This window comes from Nelusetta ayraudi, unplaced genomic scaffold (assembly GCF_046127955.1).
Source record: "Nelusetta ayraudi isolate G7.1 ecotype Tasmania unplaced genomic scaffold, CSIRO-AGI_Nayr_v1 ptg000021l, whole genome shotgun sequence".
NCBI classification, from domain to species: domain Eukaryota; kingdom Metazoa; phylum Chordata; class Actinopteri; order Tetraodontiformes; family Monacanthidae; genus Nelusetta; species Nelusetta ayraudi.
This window is the reverse complement of record NW_027466071.1, coordinates 372,705-389,248: the sequence shown is the minus strand read 5'-3', so window position 1 is coordinate 389,248 and position 16,544 is coordinate 372,705. Positions and strand designations below refer to the sequence as shown.

The 16,544-nt window shown below is 48.1% G+C and overlaps 1 protein-coding gene across 2 annotated transcripts; it reads right to left on the bottom strand.

Annotated features, from left to right (window-relative positions):
* Window positions 1-1,468: 1,468 nt before the first annotated feature.
* On the bottom strand, window positions 1,469-16,115 carry LOC142888984 (cytospin-A). Of its 2 annotated transcripts, none has more exons than XM_076027486.1 (12): window positions 15,815-16,115; window positions 15,152-15,273; window positions 11,595-12,173; window positions 11,455-11,507; window positions 5,918-6,417; window positions 5,249-5,342; window positions 5,087-5,153; window positions 4,633-4,693; window positions 4,070-4,166; window positions 3,063-3,179; window positions 2,904-2,963; window positions 1,469-2,803 (listed from the first exon to the last, which is right to left on the bottom strand). In XM_076027486.1, exons 2-12 carry the CDS (start codon window positions 15,189-15,191, stop codon window positions 2,714-2,716), a joined length of 1,758 nt encoding a protein of 585 aa, XP_075883601.1. In that variant the 5' UTR covers window positions 15,192-15,273; window positions 15,815-16,115; the 3' UTR covers window positions 1,469-2,713. The 2 variants fall into 2 exon arrangements, with proteins under 2 accessions (XP_075883601.1, XP_075883600.1); XM_076027485.1 differs by having other exon boundaries at window positions 15,819-16,115.
* Between the last annotated feature and the right edge of the window lie 429 nt (window positions 16,116-16,544).

Genomic DNA, 16,544 nt, shown 5'->3' with positions numbered 1-16,544 from the left:
CGCTGGCCTCACCTTCATGGTTGTCCTCTGTTTGGGCTACTGCAGTGTCACCATATATTAATTCGGCTGTGACCCTGGCAGAGAAATCAGCAAGGAGGGTGACAGCCAGTGACATCGGGGTCCCAGCATGAAACACCTCTGGACTTGTGACCACAAAAAATGTTCTTGCAGAAAAAAAAAAAAGGAGGAGAGAATCAAGATCGCTAATGGTTGAACAAGATGGCAAAGAAGTAAACCGATTGTGAACCGATACTCTTCTCAAACAACTCATCAGAGTATTGGTATCCTGTATCATGATAAAGCTGAGATTTGTTTTCCTACCTGGATGATTCCTGGGTTGAAACCAACGAAGAGTAGACCACCACTACCCAACACGCAGCCAGTGTCCTCATCCCCGCCATGCCTCTGTCCTCTGCCTCAACACCCTCTTCACCTTTTGACTCAGGCTGTCAGCAAAGTGCCTCATGAAGTACAGGTGACCTAGGAACTCCACCTCCTGCTCGCGCAACGAATTCCCACGGGGGCCGAGGTCCAACATGCCAAGAGTATCACATGTTCTTTGTCACAAATGAGTTGGGAAGGAAGGGGGTTGGGGGGGGTGGATGAGGCGATCAGGTGCTCTTGACGCCTTTGCCCAGGGGGATGCGTCTTGTCTGCCTATTCAGGGTTCCACAATTCATCATGGTCCAAAGCTCAGGAGAACAATATGGAGTTACAGGAGCGGCACCGATGAGAAAATACATCTTAAATGTCCGGAAGGGGTTCAGGGGGGAGGAGGTGAGGGGACATGTGTGCATTTGTGCTTTAATCGCCTTTCTTCTGCCAAACAGTGTGCCACCACATTGCAGGTATGTGCAGATTTGGCAACAAACAGGTTGGCAAAGAGCCTGGTGCAGCCCAGACTGCCAATCCAACTTCCAAACACGTATGACAGAGGCAAACTAAAGGGAAAATCTAAGCAAGTGGCTCCATAAAGTGTACTAAAAGCCTGCAGGAATACTTGCTTACCAGCAGAGGGGAGTAGTGACCAGTTATTCAGCAGTACTGTCGCCTTCTGAGAGGTCCCCATAGTGTTATTTTCAGGTCTTTATTTTTTTTTTCCCATCTTCTTTCAGACTCAGACTTTAAATCAGTGTTACACAGAGAATAAATAAAACAGGTCTCCAGAAAACAGATTATTTTGTCTTTTGTCTACACTCTCTTCCAAAAGCACATTAATAAACTTTTCATCTTCCAACTTAACCAATTTTTTTTTGTACCGGTGTTCCGTGCTCTTTGTTACATCACAAGAGGGAGATCCCCCAACCATATTTAGCAAGAAAGAAAGTAAGGCAAGAAAAAGGAGTAAATAATGTTTTTCATCTCTAGGAACCTTCACTGACTTTAAAGACCATAAGCTTGTACTTCCATTTACCAAAGGTACTTCATATGACGGTGTGACATGAGACCTACAGAGGACTATACATTTTATTTCTTTGGTATACATATTTTTTTTAATTGTAGTTACATATTAACATGTTTTCTTTCTTCTTATTATTAAAAGAGTGTATTTTCAATAGTTCTTTTGGCACAAACCACTTTGGCAACAAACAAAAGCAGTTGACTGGTTTCTCTGCACTGGTGCAGGAACCAGGATACTTGCACCAAACTCATGTGACAATCAGTTTAGGCTTTTCTCAGTGCAGCTCGTGTCGAAAGACGGGATATCTGGGACAACACAAAGGCACTTCTGACATTTTGATCATAGTTTTTCACTGAGGTTTCCATGGAGAAAAAAAACCCAAAAAACAAAACAAAACAAAACAACGACTGCATTTCATTTACAGAAATTCAAACTTGGCAAGAGAGCCGAGTGGTCTGCCGGATGGCTATGCCTCCCGAACCCCTCCGAGGACTATGGCATCTGTGAAACATCTGCACTCATTGCATTCTTACACCCACCAAGTGCTGACAAAAAGTGTGTGTTTACAGGGTGTTTCAGGTCCAGGAGAATGTGAAGGTTGATGAAGGTCGTAACGGGCGTGATGAAGCACTGCAACAGTGTGGAGATATTTTCCACAGCGTCTCCCTGGAAACACTCTTTTAATGGAAGACTCACTGTTACCATGTCCCACATTTTCATTATTAATGAAAAACGCCCCCCCGCTTAATCATGCTCGGTCAGATTCCCATGTCTGCACTGTTTCCTATTGTGATTAGCTTGGTGCTTTGTGTCAAATATAATAAATGCGTACACTTGGGCAGATGATAACACACCGGTCAAAACTAATTGCTTTGCACCTTGTCACGATGACAGATGGCCACGCTGAGGACACCTCAGTCCACGGCCGCAAATTGAAATGCCATCTTGGCGACTCCTGTTTGAAAAGTCCTCTCCATTTTAACAGTTAAAAACTGGCCTTTGACAAAAGTGCAGGCGGGCGTCCGGTGACGGCAACACATCTGCTGGGCGTCTGAGAACAGCTTGCGATGCCGTGCAATAATCACTTCATCAGTAAATACTTTTTGGGTGACGGTGCTGAAAGTTGCTTCCTCCAACGTCCTCTTGAAGAGCGGAGGAACGACACAAGGGTAAAACAATTATTTATCCAGGCGGCCGCCTTTACGAGATTTCAGGTGGTCATAAACCTTAACGACGAAGGCCACTGCGGTTTCCCTTGAGCACTTGTGAATCCACCGACGGGTTGTTTGTCGCTCGCTTTCCCTCCAGCCGTCACATCTCAAAGTGACGGTAGATGCTCTCCACGTAGCTCAGAACCCGCTGCCAATCAGGGCCGCCCGTCCTCAGCATCTCCTCCACCGCCTGACAAAAAAAAAAAAAAAAAGACAATTCCAAACAATTATGAGCTCCAAGTCGAGCGCTGTGACAGTTCGGGGATAAAATTGAATCATTTCTGGCTTACGAGCGTGTGCGAAATCCCGACTGTCTCTCCCGTTTTGAACGCCAGATTCAGGTTCTCCTTCTGCGGAGACGCGCATAAATCCATGCAAAAAAAAAAAAAGAAGGAGACTGTAAGTCAATTCCAAACAGATTAGTGAAAGTGCCCGGTTTAATGAAATACCTTGTTCTCGGGTGACAGGGTGCTGTAGGGGATGTGCGAGGGGAGGTAGGTGTGATAGACGGCGCAGAAGGCCAGACCGTCCGCCCAGCTGCTGCTGAAATTGGTGATGTCGATATTCTGCATGGGCACAAAAGACAGCCAGGCGATGAGGGCGGCACGGGACAACCAGGCTGTTGAGATTCTCAGGCCAGGTGAGGTGAAAACATGACCGAAGACATTAAATGTTTAGGGGGAAAACTACCCACTACTGGTAGATGAACAGCAATTTCTGGGCTTTTCTTACAGACACCATTGAACAGAATGTACTATATATAAGGGAGGTGGGGGGAAAACTAGACCTGGAACGAAGGAAAGCTCTTCAATGAGGTTTAGTAGAAGAAATCAAAAGAGTTCATACAGAGTGGACTGTTAATTGATTTTTTTTTTTTTTCCTAATCCAACCTCTTACAACCATCCTCAAAAGACATTTTCTCCAGGTGTGAGAATATTAAAAGCCTGTCAGCTCTAATCCAAAAAAGAATAATAAATCTACCACTCCTCCTGCAGATCTTTTTTCCCCCATTAAATTCCCTTTTAGTCTTTCCCCATTGAACTGCTTGAAGATGAGAAGATGATCCCGGTCATTTACGATCATCAACTCGCCATTAGTTGCTGCCTTAATTTAATTAATTACCGTTCATCTTGTTAAGTATCATCAGTCCCCAGGGGGATTTTTTTTTAAAAACCACTTTGTTTGTGGCCTCAAGAGGAAAAAACAAAAACAACCTAAGCCGCATCAAAATGAAAATGCTGTCAGGCAGGAACTCTGAGTATTATCGACCGATCAGAGGTTTGAAGGATTTTCAGAAATGGTTCTAAGCAACGCTGGTGGAGGGCAAAGTGGAGTCATATTTGAAGACAGACAATAATGTTGAATGACTTAAAAGAAATGTACCTAGAAAGTTGACAAGGTGTCACAAAACCCTGTTTGTGTTCACTGTAAGTGGTGAGAGCAGAAGTGGACTCACCTTGTAGCCTTGCGTCCTGTTCTGACACCAGCGGAGCAGCGAGTTCCTCTTGGAGCCTCCGTGGCGTCGCAGCAGCACGTTGAAACCATCCTGGGGCCTGCAGAAAGTTACAGACGCATGAGGACTTTGAAACTTTTTCATGGAGACATTCGCAGACAGCCACCTTTCAGCTGGGCTTTAGTTAGATTCTATTTAAAATAAATCTATATAAACCTGCCTCGTGACAGACTCCAGCAAAGAAACTCATTTAAAAAGAGACAGATTTGAGTGAAAAAAAAGGTGCTACGCCTCCAACAATGGACCTGACTGAATGAATGTACTGGACTCAGGACAGACAATGAGGGTTTACAACAGGAGCGGAAACTGTGCAGGCTGACTGGAACTGTTTCTCTGTGTGTCTTCGTATAATATTGATCAGCACAAAGGACATTTCTTGGGGAAGGTTGCAAATGGGCAAACTGTGATTTGGTTTAGTGGCTGTAGGTCAGGCGGTAAAAAATAATGTACAGCCCTCGCAGAGATGGCTGAATAAATGTGTGTGCGTGTGTGTGACTTGAACTCACCTGATGGGGGGCAGCTCAGTGAGCGCAGAGTTGTACTTGTTGAGGGACTCTTCTCGTTTCCCTGTAGCAAACACACCTCACAGTGAGCGCTTTTAACGAGCAACACTCCCTCTCCGCCCCCTCACAAACCCCCCTTCAAAGGCAGATGCACAGTCGTGAACCAGTTACTGGCCACTTGGGGGCAGCAGAACCAAGACATTTAAAAGGACAATGCAGCCAAAAGTCACTGACAGATCCTGTGGGGATGTCACTCGGGAGCATAAAGGAAAAGAACCTCACTCTGCTCAAAGAAACAGAGTTACAAGAGTAACCCTGAGATGTCATGGCTGGCAGGTCTGTATGTGTAACGTATATTTATTAGGATAAACCTCTTGAGTTGCACCATGTTGTTTTTTTTATCTATCTCATCTCCATCTTCGTCCATCCTCCACCGATCATCCCTATGATCACACACCTGCTTCAGTCTTCGACGTGCCGTCCTGCCAGTCTAGAGTCCTTCGGCCCCTGAGCTGCCCCGAGTTCTGCAACACAACACAGAGTGTTCATTATGATCAGGCTTGAATCCATCAGCAGTTCAAGGCACCTTGACACCCTTCCGAACGTTGCTGCGTCTCACTTTGTTTGATGATCCGACTGTCGAGGCAGCATCCGTCGGCACACTTCCATTCTGAATGGACAGGCAGTCCGGAGAAGGTAGCCTGGAGAGGCTTCTGTAATGTTACAGAATGTGGTTAGGGAGGAGAAGACACATCAAAATGTGTCTCCTTTTTTCAAAAAAAATAAATCAAAAAGAATCCCACAACAACCTAGTATCGCATGTTTCCGGACATAAATCGAGTCGTCGAAATAACCATGCGGGTCGAGCAGGAGGATGAAAAGGAACCACAATTACAGTTCCGACCAAATTTGGTTGACTTCAGTGACTACCGAGTCAAAAAAAAACCAACCAAACAGACCAACAGTCAGACAAGAAAAGCAGCTTTTGTTGCATAATATCTGGAAGCCTGAAAACACTGGGATGTGATGCAATGCTATAAAAAGTGTTGTGTGAATGTCTTGCGGACATAAAGTGTTTTGTTGCTTTCCAGGAAAGTCTACTGGAAAATCTCCAAGAAGATCTCCAGGAAGATCTTGTAAAAAAAAATCTTTTACAAAATATCAAAACTTCTACAAAAGATCTCCAAGATCTCAAAGATCTTGAAGAAGATCTCGAAAAAGATCTCCAGGGGGATCTTGAGGAACATCTCCTTGAGGATCACCAGGCAGATCTCCAGGTAGATCTCACCTTGATCTTTCTGTGGTCGCTGTCCGTCGTGTTTCGCCGGGCTTCGCCTCTTCCCCACTGCTCTCCTCTTTGCTGACATTTCTCAGGTAGCGTTTGGCCACGTCCCTGCACTCCGTTCCGACCTTCTCGACGGCAACGTTCTTCTGTTTCTCCGCACTGTCCTGCCTGCCCAGCCTGGCCAGCGGCCTCTCCCTGCCCCTGCTGCCGATGTCCGTGGCTTCGGGGCTGCTGACGGGCTCCCCGCTGGGCCTCGCCGCTCCTTGACCGGGAGCCTGAGCAGCCAGTCTCTGTCGACTCTCCTTCAGCTCCCCCCTCAGGGTGACCAGCTGCAAGTCGGCCTCTTTCTGCCTGTGCTGGGCGGCCGCCAGCTCCCTCTCCACGTCCCGGTGCGCCGTCCGGAGGGCCGTCAGCTCTTCGTCCGCCTCGGCCCTCAGGCGGTCTGCCACAGACACCGCCACCTGCAGGTCAGCCTGGAACTGCAGCCACTCGCTGCGCTCCGTCTGAGAGGAAAACAATCAGCGTCAGAGACGAACAAAGTCGAAGCGAACGTGGTCCATTTAAATTTCTGTTTTTTTTTATTCTCTCCAAGCTGTGGCAAAAAAATGTTGCACTTGGTGTTTCGATTATAAAGTCGCAGCAGTATTTTATTCAACACAAAGTATGTGCGAGAAAAAAACGAACATGAATTAATTTTATGGACAAGCAGGACCACCAAGAGTCTAAAACACTTCAGGAAATCCTTCCTGCCAGAAGCCAATACACTCTAGAACTCTTCCTCGCTGTGTGACAGATAATTGGTCACTTGGTCACTGTTATTCTGTATACTCTGTTCATACTGTTCATATTGTTTATACTCCACGCATCGCTGTTTACGCTGTTTATACTGTTGATATGTACATTTACTCTATTTATTTATGTACCACCAACATTCTACCTCCAGATTTCCCATATTTCCCATATTTTTATATCCTGTACTTATCGTAGCTTGTATATAGATTTTAGTTAGTACTGTATTTCTGGAACTGGGCAACGACATTTCGTTGTGAATTGATCCACTGTCGTGTTTTTCTTCATGATGACAATAAAGAAAGTCTAAGTCTTATAATATTTTTATGGAATATTGCACGGGTGGTTTTTAAAACCCTGCTTATTCTTGTCTCTGCACAACTGACTGGCTTTTTGCACATGCTTGCTCTTGTTCTTTTGTTCTATTTTAATTCATTTAAGACTCCTTCTGGTGATTGTCGCATAGTTGTGTTTGTTGGGAACGCCAATTTTCAGTTCTGTTCTGCTGGGAGCGGAGATAGTTCTGCAGGGTGCAGCTGGTGAGACGTTAAGAGAAGTTCAAATCGGATCCTCATGTTTGCTGTGCTGAAGGGTTTGCCAACCTTCGAGCGTGCTGCGGCACTCTCTCGTGGCTATAAGACCTTTCCTGCTCTCAAAGACCTTTGTGTCTCCTTCGATCACTGCAGTTTCCATCTCCTCGAACTGTAGGCCGGGGGAGGAGGGCCAGTTGTCGGTGCACCTCTCCCAGTGATGAATGTAAGTCTCTGACCCTTCTGAAAGGCTGTGCGTGGCTTCTAAGGCCCAGACTGCTCAAACAGCTGAAACCTCCGCGTCCTTTGAATGCAAATGACTCCCCCAGCTCACCGTGTTTGCATAGATCTGAATGGAAAATAACCAAAGCATCGTCCTGTTTTTGCTGGAGACATTTCAGCAATCGGAGACGGAAGTGCTACTGAGTGGTTACTAACGTGTGACTAAGAACCCAAAAACTACCAGTTGCTGGGAAAATTTGTTACTGCGCGGCAAAGTTTGCCATGGTCAAACTGGAAAAACAGAGACTTTGGAGACAAGCCTCGGCCTGCAGGGTTTTAGCAGCGAGCAGCCTTCTTTATGAAACCTTATGTAACACAACATCGAAGGTCAACACAAGCGGTTGCGTTTGTGAACCAAAAACACGATTAAGCTTGACAGAAGTCGCAGATTTCCACAATGTTTTGGGGCTGGATTGTGAAACTTCCCCTGGGACGCCGGCTCTGCCGCAGCTACACACACAAGCTCCTCAGATCTCTGAGTGAGAATGTTTTCACTTTTCATTCTTTGTGGGTATCGCTGCCTTGAACGTGCACAAACACCACCGCCGGCCCGGACATCGGGAGACACGTTTCAGAACCAGTGAAGCGAGACTGTAAATAATACCAGAACAAACGCAAGGCAAAAAAAAAAAAAAGCAAATGTTGGGCAACCATCGTCATAACAGAGCAGAGAGCGGGGAGGAAAGAGAGGGATCAGCATAGCGGTGGAGGAAGCCATGCATGGATTTAATACTGGCGGTGAGATGTGAGGGAGTGCTGAGGAGAGCGCCGAGGGACTGGGAAGGCTGGTAATTAGATGAAGAATGGATAGAGACGTGGAGGAAGAGGTGATATCGGAGCCAAGTCCTTCCCTCATCTGACCAGTGACTCAAGACCACAGCTGGACCTTATTACCCTGGACACACACACACACACACACACACACACACACACACACACACACACACACACACACACACACACACACACACACACACACACCCCTATCCTATCCCCACTACACACACACCTCCGTTAATACTTCCAGCTCACCACCAAACCACACTGTTAAGGTTTTCCCACACACATCTACACGTCGGCGCTATGCCTCAGCCCGGTCTGCCCGGCGACATGCGACCAATGATCCGTGCCATTGGTCCGTCTTCTGTAAACTTGACGCCGGGTGATGAGAACTAAATATGAACCAAACACACACACGCATACACTTTTCGGAAGTCGTCCTTCAGAGAGCCTTTGTTATCTGGATGCTCCAACTGGAGCATGTCTGTAGAAGGAAACAGGAAGGGGCCGCTCCTCCTTCACACTGAGATAAGGGTGTGGATTGTCAGTCTTGAGACACACACACACACACACACACACACACTTGCTTGCACTTCCTATAGAGCTGACCTAGTGCCCCACTGCATGACCAGATGTGGTGACCAGCAAACACATACACACACACACAGACACTTCTCTATCTTTCCCGATTTGAAGCGCGTAAGAGTTCCAGACTATTTCTGGAAATCAGCCCAGCAAACCTTGACTTGTGCGTGTGTGTGTGTGTGTGTGATCCGACTGTGTCCCCAGGTGACCTCCACACCCACACTATTCCGGCACCAATACTTAGGGAAGCATCCCGAAATTCCATCACAGCCTCTGCATCCAGCTTGTGCCCAGCGTATTTAGGAGAGCGTTTGAATAAACACATCATTATGTCTGTTAGGGGCCATTACATCCCCACCGTCATACTCACAAAGCGGTCCAAATTCCGACGGGCACAGAAAAATGACCCACAAGTCGTATATGTAAATGCCAGTCCAAAACCACTGACATTTACTCTAGAAATTCAACAAAGGCACAAACACGAGGCCATTCCGGCAAACCTCCCAGATAGAGCTCAGGCACATTTTGTGCGGAATGTGAAAAGCTGAAACGGCCTTCAGATATGGGACGCTATCGTGTCGAGGAACAGCCTTCAAATGAAAAAAAAAAGGGGAGAAAATGGAACCTTAAGATCATTGTTGGAAATGCAGAAGGCGGCTGAATCACGTGGAACTGACTCCAAACCAGGGATAGAACATCAGCTGAACGTCCAGGAGGGGAAGGAAGCAAAAAAAACTGAACACACACCCAACACACCCACGCGCTCCAGCCGTGGAGGCTTTTCATTTTTGTCCTATAAGACAATCGAAAAACTGGCGGCGAGCATAAGAGCTGACAGATGGCGGTAAACCGGATAACGTCCGAGCCCGTCTGTGGCGAATGGGGCACAGAATCTTTCAACGCGAAGGGGAAGAGGAGGTGAGGAGGAGCAGCAAGCGTCAAGGGTCGAGTTACCGGATGAGTAACGGCCACTCAAACTGGTCAAAAGAGGTCAGAAAACAGAGAGCCGAGACCTGAAGAAGAGGCAAGGAAGGTCGTGGAGGGTTTTGGGTTTTGTTTTTTTTTCTTTCCTTTCCCCCCTCGAGCTGAGCTCTGGAGCTCCGGGGTGGAGGAGCAGTCGGCTCTCTGATGGAGGGAGAGTGAAGGAATGAGAGGCACAGTGAGGGAAACTGGGAGGTGGGGTCCTCAGTATGTGTATGTGTGCGTGTGTGTGTGTGTGTGTGTGTGGGTGCATGTGTGGGTCCTTGGTCTCACGTGCAGCACACACACAGAACCGCATGGCTGCTCCCGCCCCCGCCTATCCCCCCCGACTGGCTACACAGCGCAAAACAAAACAAGTTTTTGTCTCCTGCCGAACAACCGAATGTGAACCCCCTCCTCCCCTCCTCGGCCCCCTCCCTGCCACACACACACACACACACACACACACACACACACACACACACACACACACACACACACACACACACACACACACACACACACACACACACACACACACACACACACACACACACACACACACACACACAGAAAACAAAAGGGAAGGCTCCCAGGACAGCGAGGTAAACCAGACCGAGTTCATAAAGTCGGGCTTTGCCAGCTAATATTGCCCAACGAGGGCTCGTGTAAACACTTTGCTGGACTACTTCTGGCTGCCTCCAGAGTCTAGGTCGTAGGTAGTCTAGCGAAAGCCAGCGCGAAGCTCACATTTCCAACTCTCTTCCGGCGGGGGAGACTGTGGGAAAAGTCAGGGATTCAGGAAAAGCGAGGCATGAGGGAGGAGGTGCTGAATGTCAAGCAGGGGAGCTGCCGACACCTAGGAGACGGAGGCTTTTAGCGTTAGCGCGTAGCTGCAGCCGACGTGGAAAACTTGGAGGAGAGGAGCCGAGAGGGAGCGCGCCGGAGGTCATCTTCCAGCTGTTGAGATCTGTGGCAGATCGGGGGGGGGAGCCTCTGGCTGCAATCCCCTCCACCAGGGAGGGGAGAGCTCTGGAGCTGGAGGCAACAACGGACAGGAAATTACCGCAGCGTACAGCCATCCTCATAAGAGTATGAAAACGCCCAAGCGGTCCTCGAAGGAGAGGGTCTGAAATTGACTCCACGCGTGTCAACATGGAGGGATGTTTCCCCCTGGAAAAGCCTCCCTGGTGGGAATAAACAGGTCTGAACTAAACAAGGCAGGTGTGCCGCCAACGCTCAAGTAGTGTTGCAGTACTGGAGATTGGTCTTGGTCTCCAGACCACTTTTTAAGGGTCTCGTCTCGGACTCTGAGGGCATTATTACTCGATCTTGTCTCGGTCTCGGTCTCGAACTGGACAGACTCTGGATTTTTGTTCCAGATCGGTCGAGACTCAGCCAACACGGCAATGAAACGATAATAAAGAAAAATAATCCAGCTGCTGCTGTTTTACGCTCCGTTTGTGACACCCTAACCCCCTTATTCCTAGTTAATTTATTTATTTTATATTAATTTATATCCTATTGACTAAAATACTGCTTATTTTGTTACTTCTGCTGGATCAAATTTTGGAAAAGTTACCCGTCGCAGAACAGCTTCCTCAATGATCTCACCTGCAGAGTGCTCTTCAATGTCTTCACCTCTGTTATGAGATGCTTCAGAATCTCTGAGGGAAGAATACAGAAGCATCAGAAAGTGTTAAAGGTGTTGAAAGCCTCACTTTAAAAAAACAAAAAAAAACAATTGCTCTTACCTGCAGTGCTCGTGGCCCCATCCTGACTTCCTGTGATGCCCAGAGTCGTCTTACACTCTTCCAGCAGCTTCTCCAGGTCCTCACTACGGCTCTCCCCGCCTCCCAGTAAAGACTGACTCAGACCACTGTCCCTTTCTTTCCAGTTCCGCTCAGAAGAGTTGCCCACCAGTGGGGAGATGCTGCACTGGGAAAGAGGGCTCTTTGTGGGGGTGACGGTGATGGGTTTCCTCTGGGAGAGGAGGCCGCGAGGGGTGGAGGTAGGCGGACTCCCGTTCCTCCCCAAGGAAGCTTGTCCTTTGACCTGGCTGTGGATGAGGCCAGCCCGGGGGTCACCGGTGGCGCTGTTTGAAGCGTTTTTTGTGTGAGGCCTTAAATCGAGAGGAGGGCTGGACGGGTTCGGGGTGAGGCTGCCGGGTGCCTTCTTCACGCTTGATGCGAGGCCGGGAACTGGAGGCGGAGATGAAATGGGAGCCGGGGAAGAAGGCTGAGGCGAGGTAGGATTAAGACTTTTGGGCACGAAAGCAGGTCCATCACTGACTGGACTAACAGGTGGCGTGTGGAAACTGTCGGCATGGGACCCTGGAGCAAAAAGAACAACACACAAAAGTAAAAAATAAAATCTGACCAGGAAGTTGGCTCAATCGCAAGCCCTAAACAGCCTCTACCGCCTGTTAGCGTAAATTCTGCTATATAGCGTCAGTTTCATGGAGACTTACTTGCATTTTCATGGTAAAATAATGATGAATAAACAACACTGAAGGCTTTTATCAACGTACTTGTTTTCCACAGTCTTAACTGAACGTCGGTTCTGTCGAGACTCACATGAAACAGCCATGGAGAGCAGCTAGTTCTCGCTAGCTCGCCAGGGAATCCTCAAGCTGGCTAAACTAGCAGGAACAACTCTGATTGGTCCCATATGAATGTGATGGGCTGATGGGTCATTGAAATACCTTCCTAATTTAGCTCCCACTTGTTTGTGATGGGAACTTCCCCAGACGGACACACCAATTTACCCCAAAGCCACGTTGCCAGGTTACTCAACATTTGTTGCAAAGAGAAATTAACTGCAATTTAGCCATGCAGTCCACCATCACTGCAATATGATTTTTTTTCACCCTGTTGTGAAGTGCTGTTATCCTTTTCACTGTATCCACCCCGACCCTCTTGACACCTTTGACAGGTTCCGTCCATCTTACAGCCACTGCATGTTGAAGCAATCTCCTCAAGGCAACAAGAGCTCCACGGGACAATGCCCTCTTGAATAACCTCAACCCTGAAGGAGGACAATGCTCCCTTCCACAACAAAAACATTCAGGAATGTCTTGGGGAAAGCAACAAAAAGCCTCCAGTGCTGACTCTGTGCCAATGCCCTCAGATCCCAATCTGATTAAGCATTTGTGGGATGTGCTGGAATCACTGTGGTCCGCTGCACTTCCCGAGTTGCAGCAAGAGGGTCCAAAGCCTGTTCTGATGGCTTAACGGAGACCCGTGTGCTGTAACATTGGTAAGCTAGTGGATGATCAAAATCTCAAGGAGCTAACAGAACTGTCAGGAGGGAATGGTAACCAGCCGGGCAGCTGCATCACCGACGGTACCAATGGCAAAAAACCAGACTACTAGTCACTAGTTTGGCATGTTAACTGTGAACACAACCGGTCATTGAGATGACCATAACATAACATAGCACAGTCACTCCCTGAAGATGCCCAGACATTCCTCAAGGAACTGCTCATCCGTGATGGCACTGCAACGCTTCTGTTTCTCACACACACACACACACACACACACACACACACACACACACACACACACACACACACACACACACACACACACACACACACACACACACACACACACACACAGAGGAGAAAAGCTCCCCATGCATGCACAGACCAATTTGTAGCAGTAGGGCTAGAGATTAATCTCCAGTCCTGGCACAAAGGAAATAACATAAGTGATTATTTTTCTTCCTTTTGTCCCTGGCCCACGAAAAGCCTTGAACCAATGACGACAAACCCGGGAAACCTCCGCAAAAAAAACAGCGGGCATCACGTCTACGTCTTATCGCTCCTCTGCGCACTCGTTTTGGATACGATCTTCGCTTGAAGCTGACCGACTGTGTCGTCTCAGCATCTTTAAATGAGCTGCTCTTGCGCGGGTCTGAACCGCCCGGGAAGAATCGCTCGATTGTCTCATAACTTTCTCATGTCACTCCTGCTTTTTTTTTTTTTTAATTTCTTCTCCTCCTCCTCCTTAATGCGGCCACCAAACCATGGGCATGGGTGGCAGGCTGACAGAGCGAGATGGAGAGAGAGAGAGAGAGAGAGAGAGAGAGAGAGAGTGTGAGTGAGTGTGTGTGTGTGTGTGTGTGTGTGTGTGTGTGTGTGTGTGTGTGTGTCAGATAGCATTAGGCTTCCTATGATTAATCCGACGCCCTTGTGCTGAGCCGGGGAATTCTGCCGATTCATCACAGCTGGCCTGCCGGGGCCAGAGCGAATCGCATGGGGACGCGAGGAGAATGACCACTCACTGCGTAACACACACAAGGGCTGCCAAGATTCCTGCAGTGTGCGCGCATGCACACACACACACACACACACACGCACGCACACAAAGTGGGGGCCTTTCTGCTTGGTTTCCTATTTGTTACCTTTAATTCTGTCGTTAATATCCGCCGCTCTTTCATTCTCGCGTCCTCTGTCCTCTTCCTGTTTGCCTTTTTTTCCAACCATGACTCAAAGCCTCATCTGCTAAAGAGCCCACAGACAACATTTACGGGAATATTTGGAAGGGGTTTTGCGATATTTGGAAGGTAGCCTGGGGAAACCGTGCGTCCGTCACGTCACAATTTTTGCAATAAACAGATTTGCCGCTGCGCACCCATTAGCCAAGCGTCAGCGCTCTGTGGCTCTACAGCCACCTCGCACTGGTGTTTCACTGTTGGAACTCTTGCCAGTGTGAGCACAGCCCAGAGGAAATAATGTTGTCCAATGGCAAAAGCCTTCACTGCCATTTTAAGAGGGTTCTGTAGCGATAGCCACAGTTTACACCCAACCACAACTGACTGAAGATTGAAATGTTGTGTATCGGAGCTTGGCAAGGTGGATGAGTGAGACCCAGGGCTATGGGAGGTGCTGGAGCCTATCCCAGCTATCTTTGGGCGAAGGCGGGGTTTCACCCTGGACAGGTCGCAGGGCCGCGCAGAAAGACAAACAACCATTCACACTCATTCCGAAACAGAATAATGACGAGTTGCCGATTCAACTCACGTGCATGTTTTTGGACTGCGAAAGAAAGCCGAAGTACCCAGGCACAGGGAGAAGCCCCAGGCACGGGGAGAACATGCAAATACCACACAGCCCAGGGGATCGAACCCACAGCCCACTGTCTCTGAGGTGCTAACCACTGCAGCAGCGTGAGTGAAATTTCCAAGTGTAAGCCAAGCAAACCGGCTGCTGTGCCAGCAGGTCGCAGAGGTACAGGCGAGCAGGCACAATAACATGATTTGTCTGTACAGTCGAAGTGCATGTGTTGTCGCATTAAAGTTGCCATACCTGTGGGTCCATGGCCATCCTTGCTGGAGAAGTTTCCCATGTTTGCAGTGATGATGGAATGTGGGGGCCACTGATGCTGGGCCCAGCAGGTGCTTGTAGATCTGTCACCCCCAAAAGAGAAACTAGGGTCACACACACACACACACACACACACACACACACACACACACACACACAGTACTTAAAAAAAAAAATGGGAGTCATAAAGTTACAGCCAATGGGGAGGCTAGAAGGAGAAAAAAAATTACTGCTTAATGATCCATTAATGGTTGAGAAAGATCAGTCTGCTTCGCGCAATAAGGCTTCTAATCACATGGAACTAAGGAACCAGGACACTTCGCCGAGACCACATGTGTAAAACAAACCTGATGGTCTGTTAGCTCACTAAAGTTAAAAAAACAAAAAAAACAAAAACAAAGCAAACAAACAAAAAAAAAAAAACACCAGCTCTTTCCGTCAGAAGAACCGAAAATCACATGCACGAGAGAAGAGCCGCCTTTTGTGTCGAATTGAGGCGCAAAAGCACGCTCCAAAACTTTCAAACAGGAACCCGGTGCGCGCGCGTCAAGGAACATCAACGTGAGATTTCGCGCTCGACAATCTACGGCGTGTCGACGTGGAGAGCGAGAAAAGAAAAGGGGGGAAAAAAAAAAAGTTGCGTACCGACCCTCGAAGGTGGACGAGCAAAGTTGCCAGATATCCTCTCGATGGGGCCCCGCAGAGCTCGGCGCAGTGAAGGAGCTCCTCGCCTCCACGCTGTTTACCCTCGGCTCGCCCAGCGCAGCGCAGCGCACTGCCCCTCCGAGTCCTCTTCTCCGGGACGGAACACAGCCGGAGGAGTGCTGCTGGCGGCGTGCACACACCCGCGCACTTTTGTCTTTGCTGCGGTGAAAACCAAAGCTAACCTGCACAAATCAATCCTCGATTGTTTTTATTATTTCCATCCGAGAACTGCACCAAAAAAAAAAAAAAAAAAAAAAAAAACTACAAAAAAAAGTAGTTTTAAGTAAATATAATGTCCAGCAGTGGCGTGGTGTTGCCGCTAGAGGGCAGTGGTGGGCTGGTGCCGAGAACCTGTTTCCTGTTATGTGTGTCGGCGGCAGCGGTGGTGGTGGTCCCCTCCTTCCTACTCGCATGTCAAGCCGATTATTACCGGCAAGTTAACCCAGTGACCCACTGTGCCGCTCCGCCTCAGGCTCCTGTGAGGTGGAACGTGACTGGGACATAAAAATAAGTTCCAGTCCTTTAAGATAATAAATGTAATGCGTGAGGTACCTCACAAATAAACAACAAAATATCTTCCTTATTTTTGTTAAGTCTTTGCATTCGTGTCATATCCGACTCCTCTTGTGCATCCCATCACTTGATTCTACTTTCTGTACCCCTTGTGATC

Excerpts from the sequence above, each read along its gene's own strand:
- LOC142888984 (XM_076027486.1), bottom strand. The coding sequence starts at position 15,191 with ATGGGAAACTTCTCCAGCAAGGATGGCCATGGACCCACAG. Across the intron at positions 4,167-4,632 it reads ACTGAGCTGCCCCCCATCAG|GCCCCAGGATGGTTTCAACG; the intron begins GTGAGTTCAAGT and ends AACTTTCTGCAG. Across the intron at positions 2,964-3,062 it reads CCCTGTCACCCGAGAACAAG|AAGGAGAACCTGAATCTGGC; the intron begins GTATTTCATTAA and ends GCGTCTCCGCAG.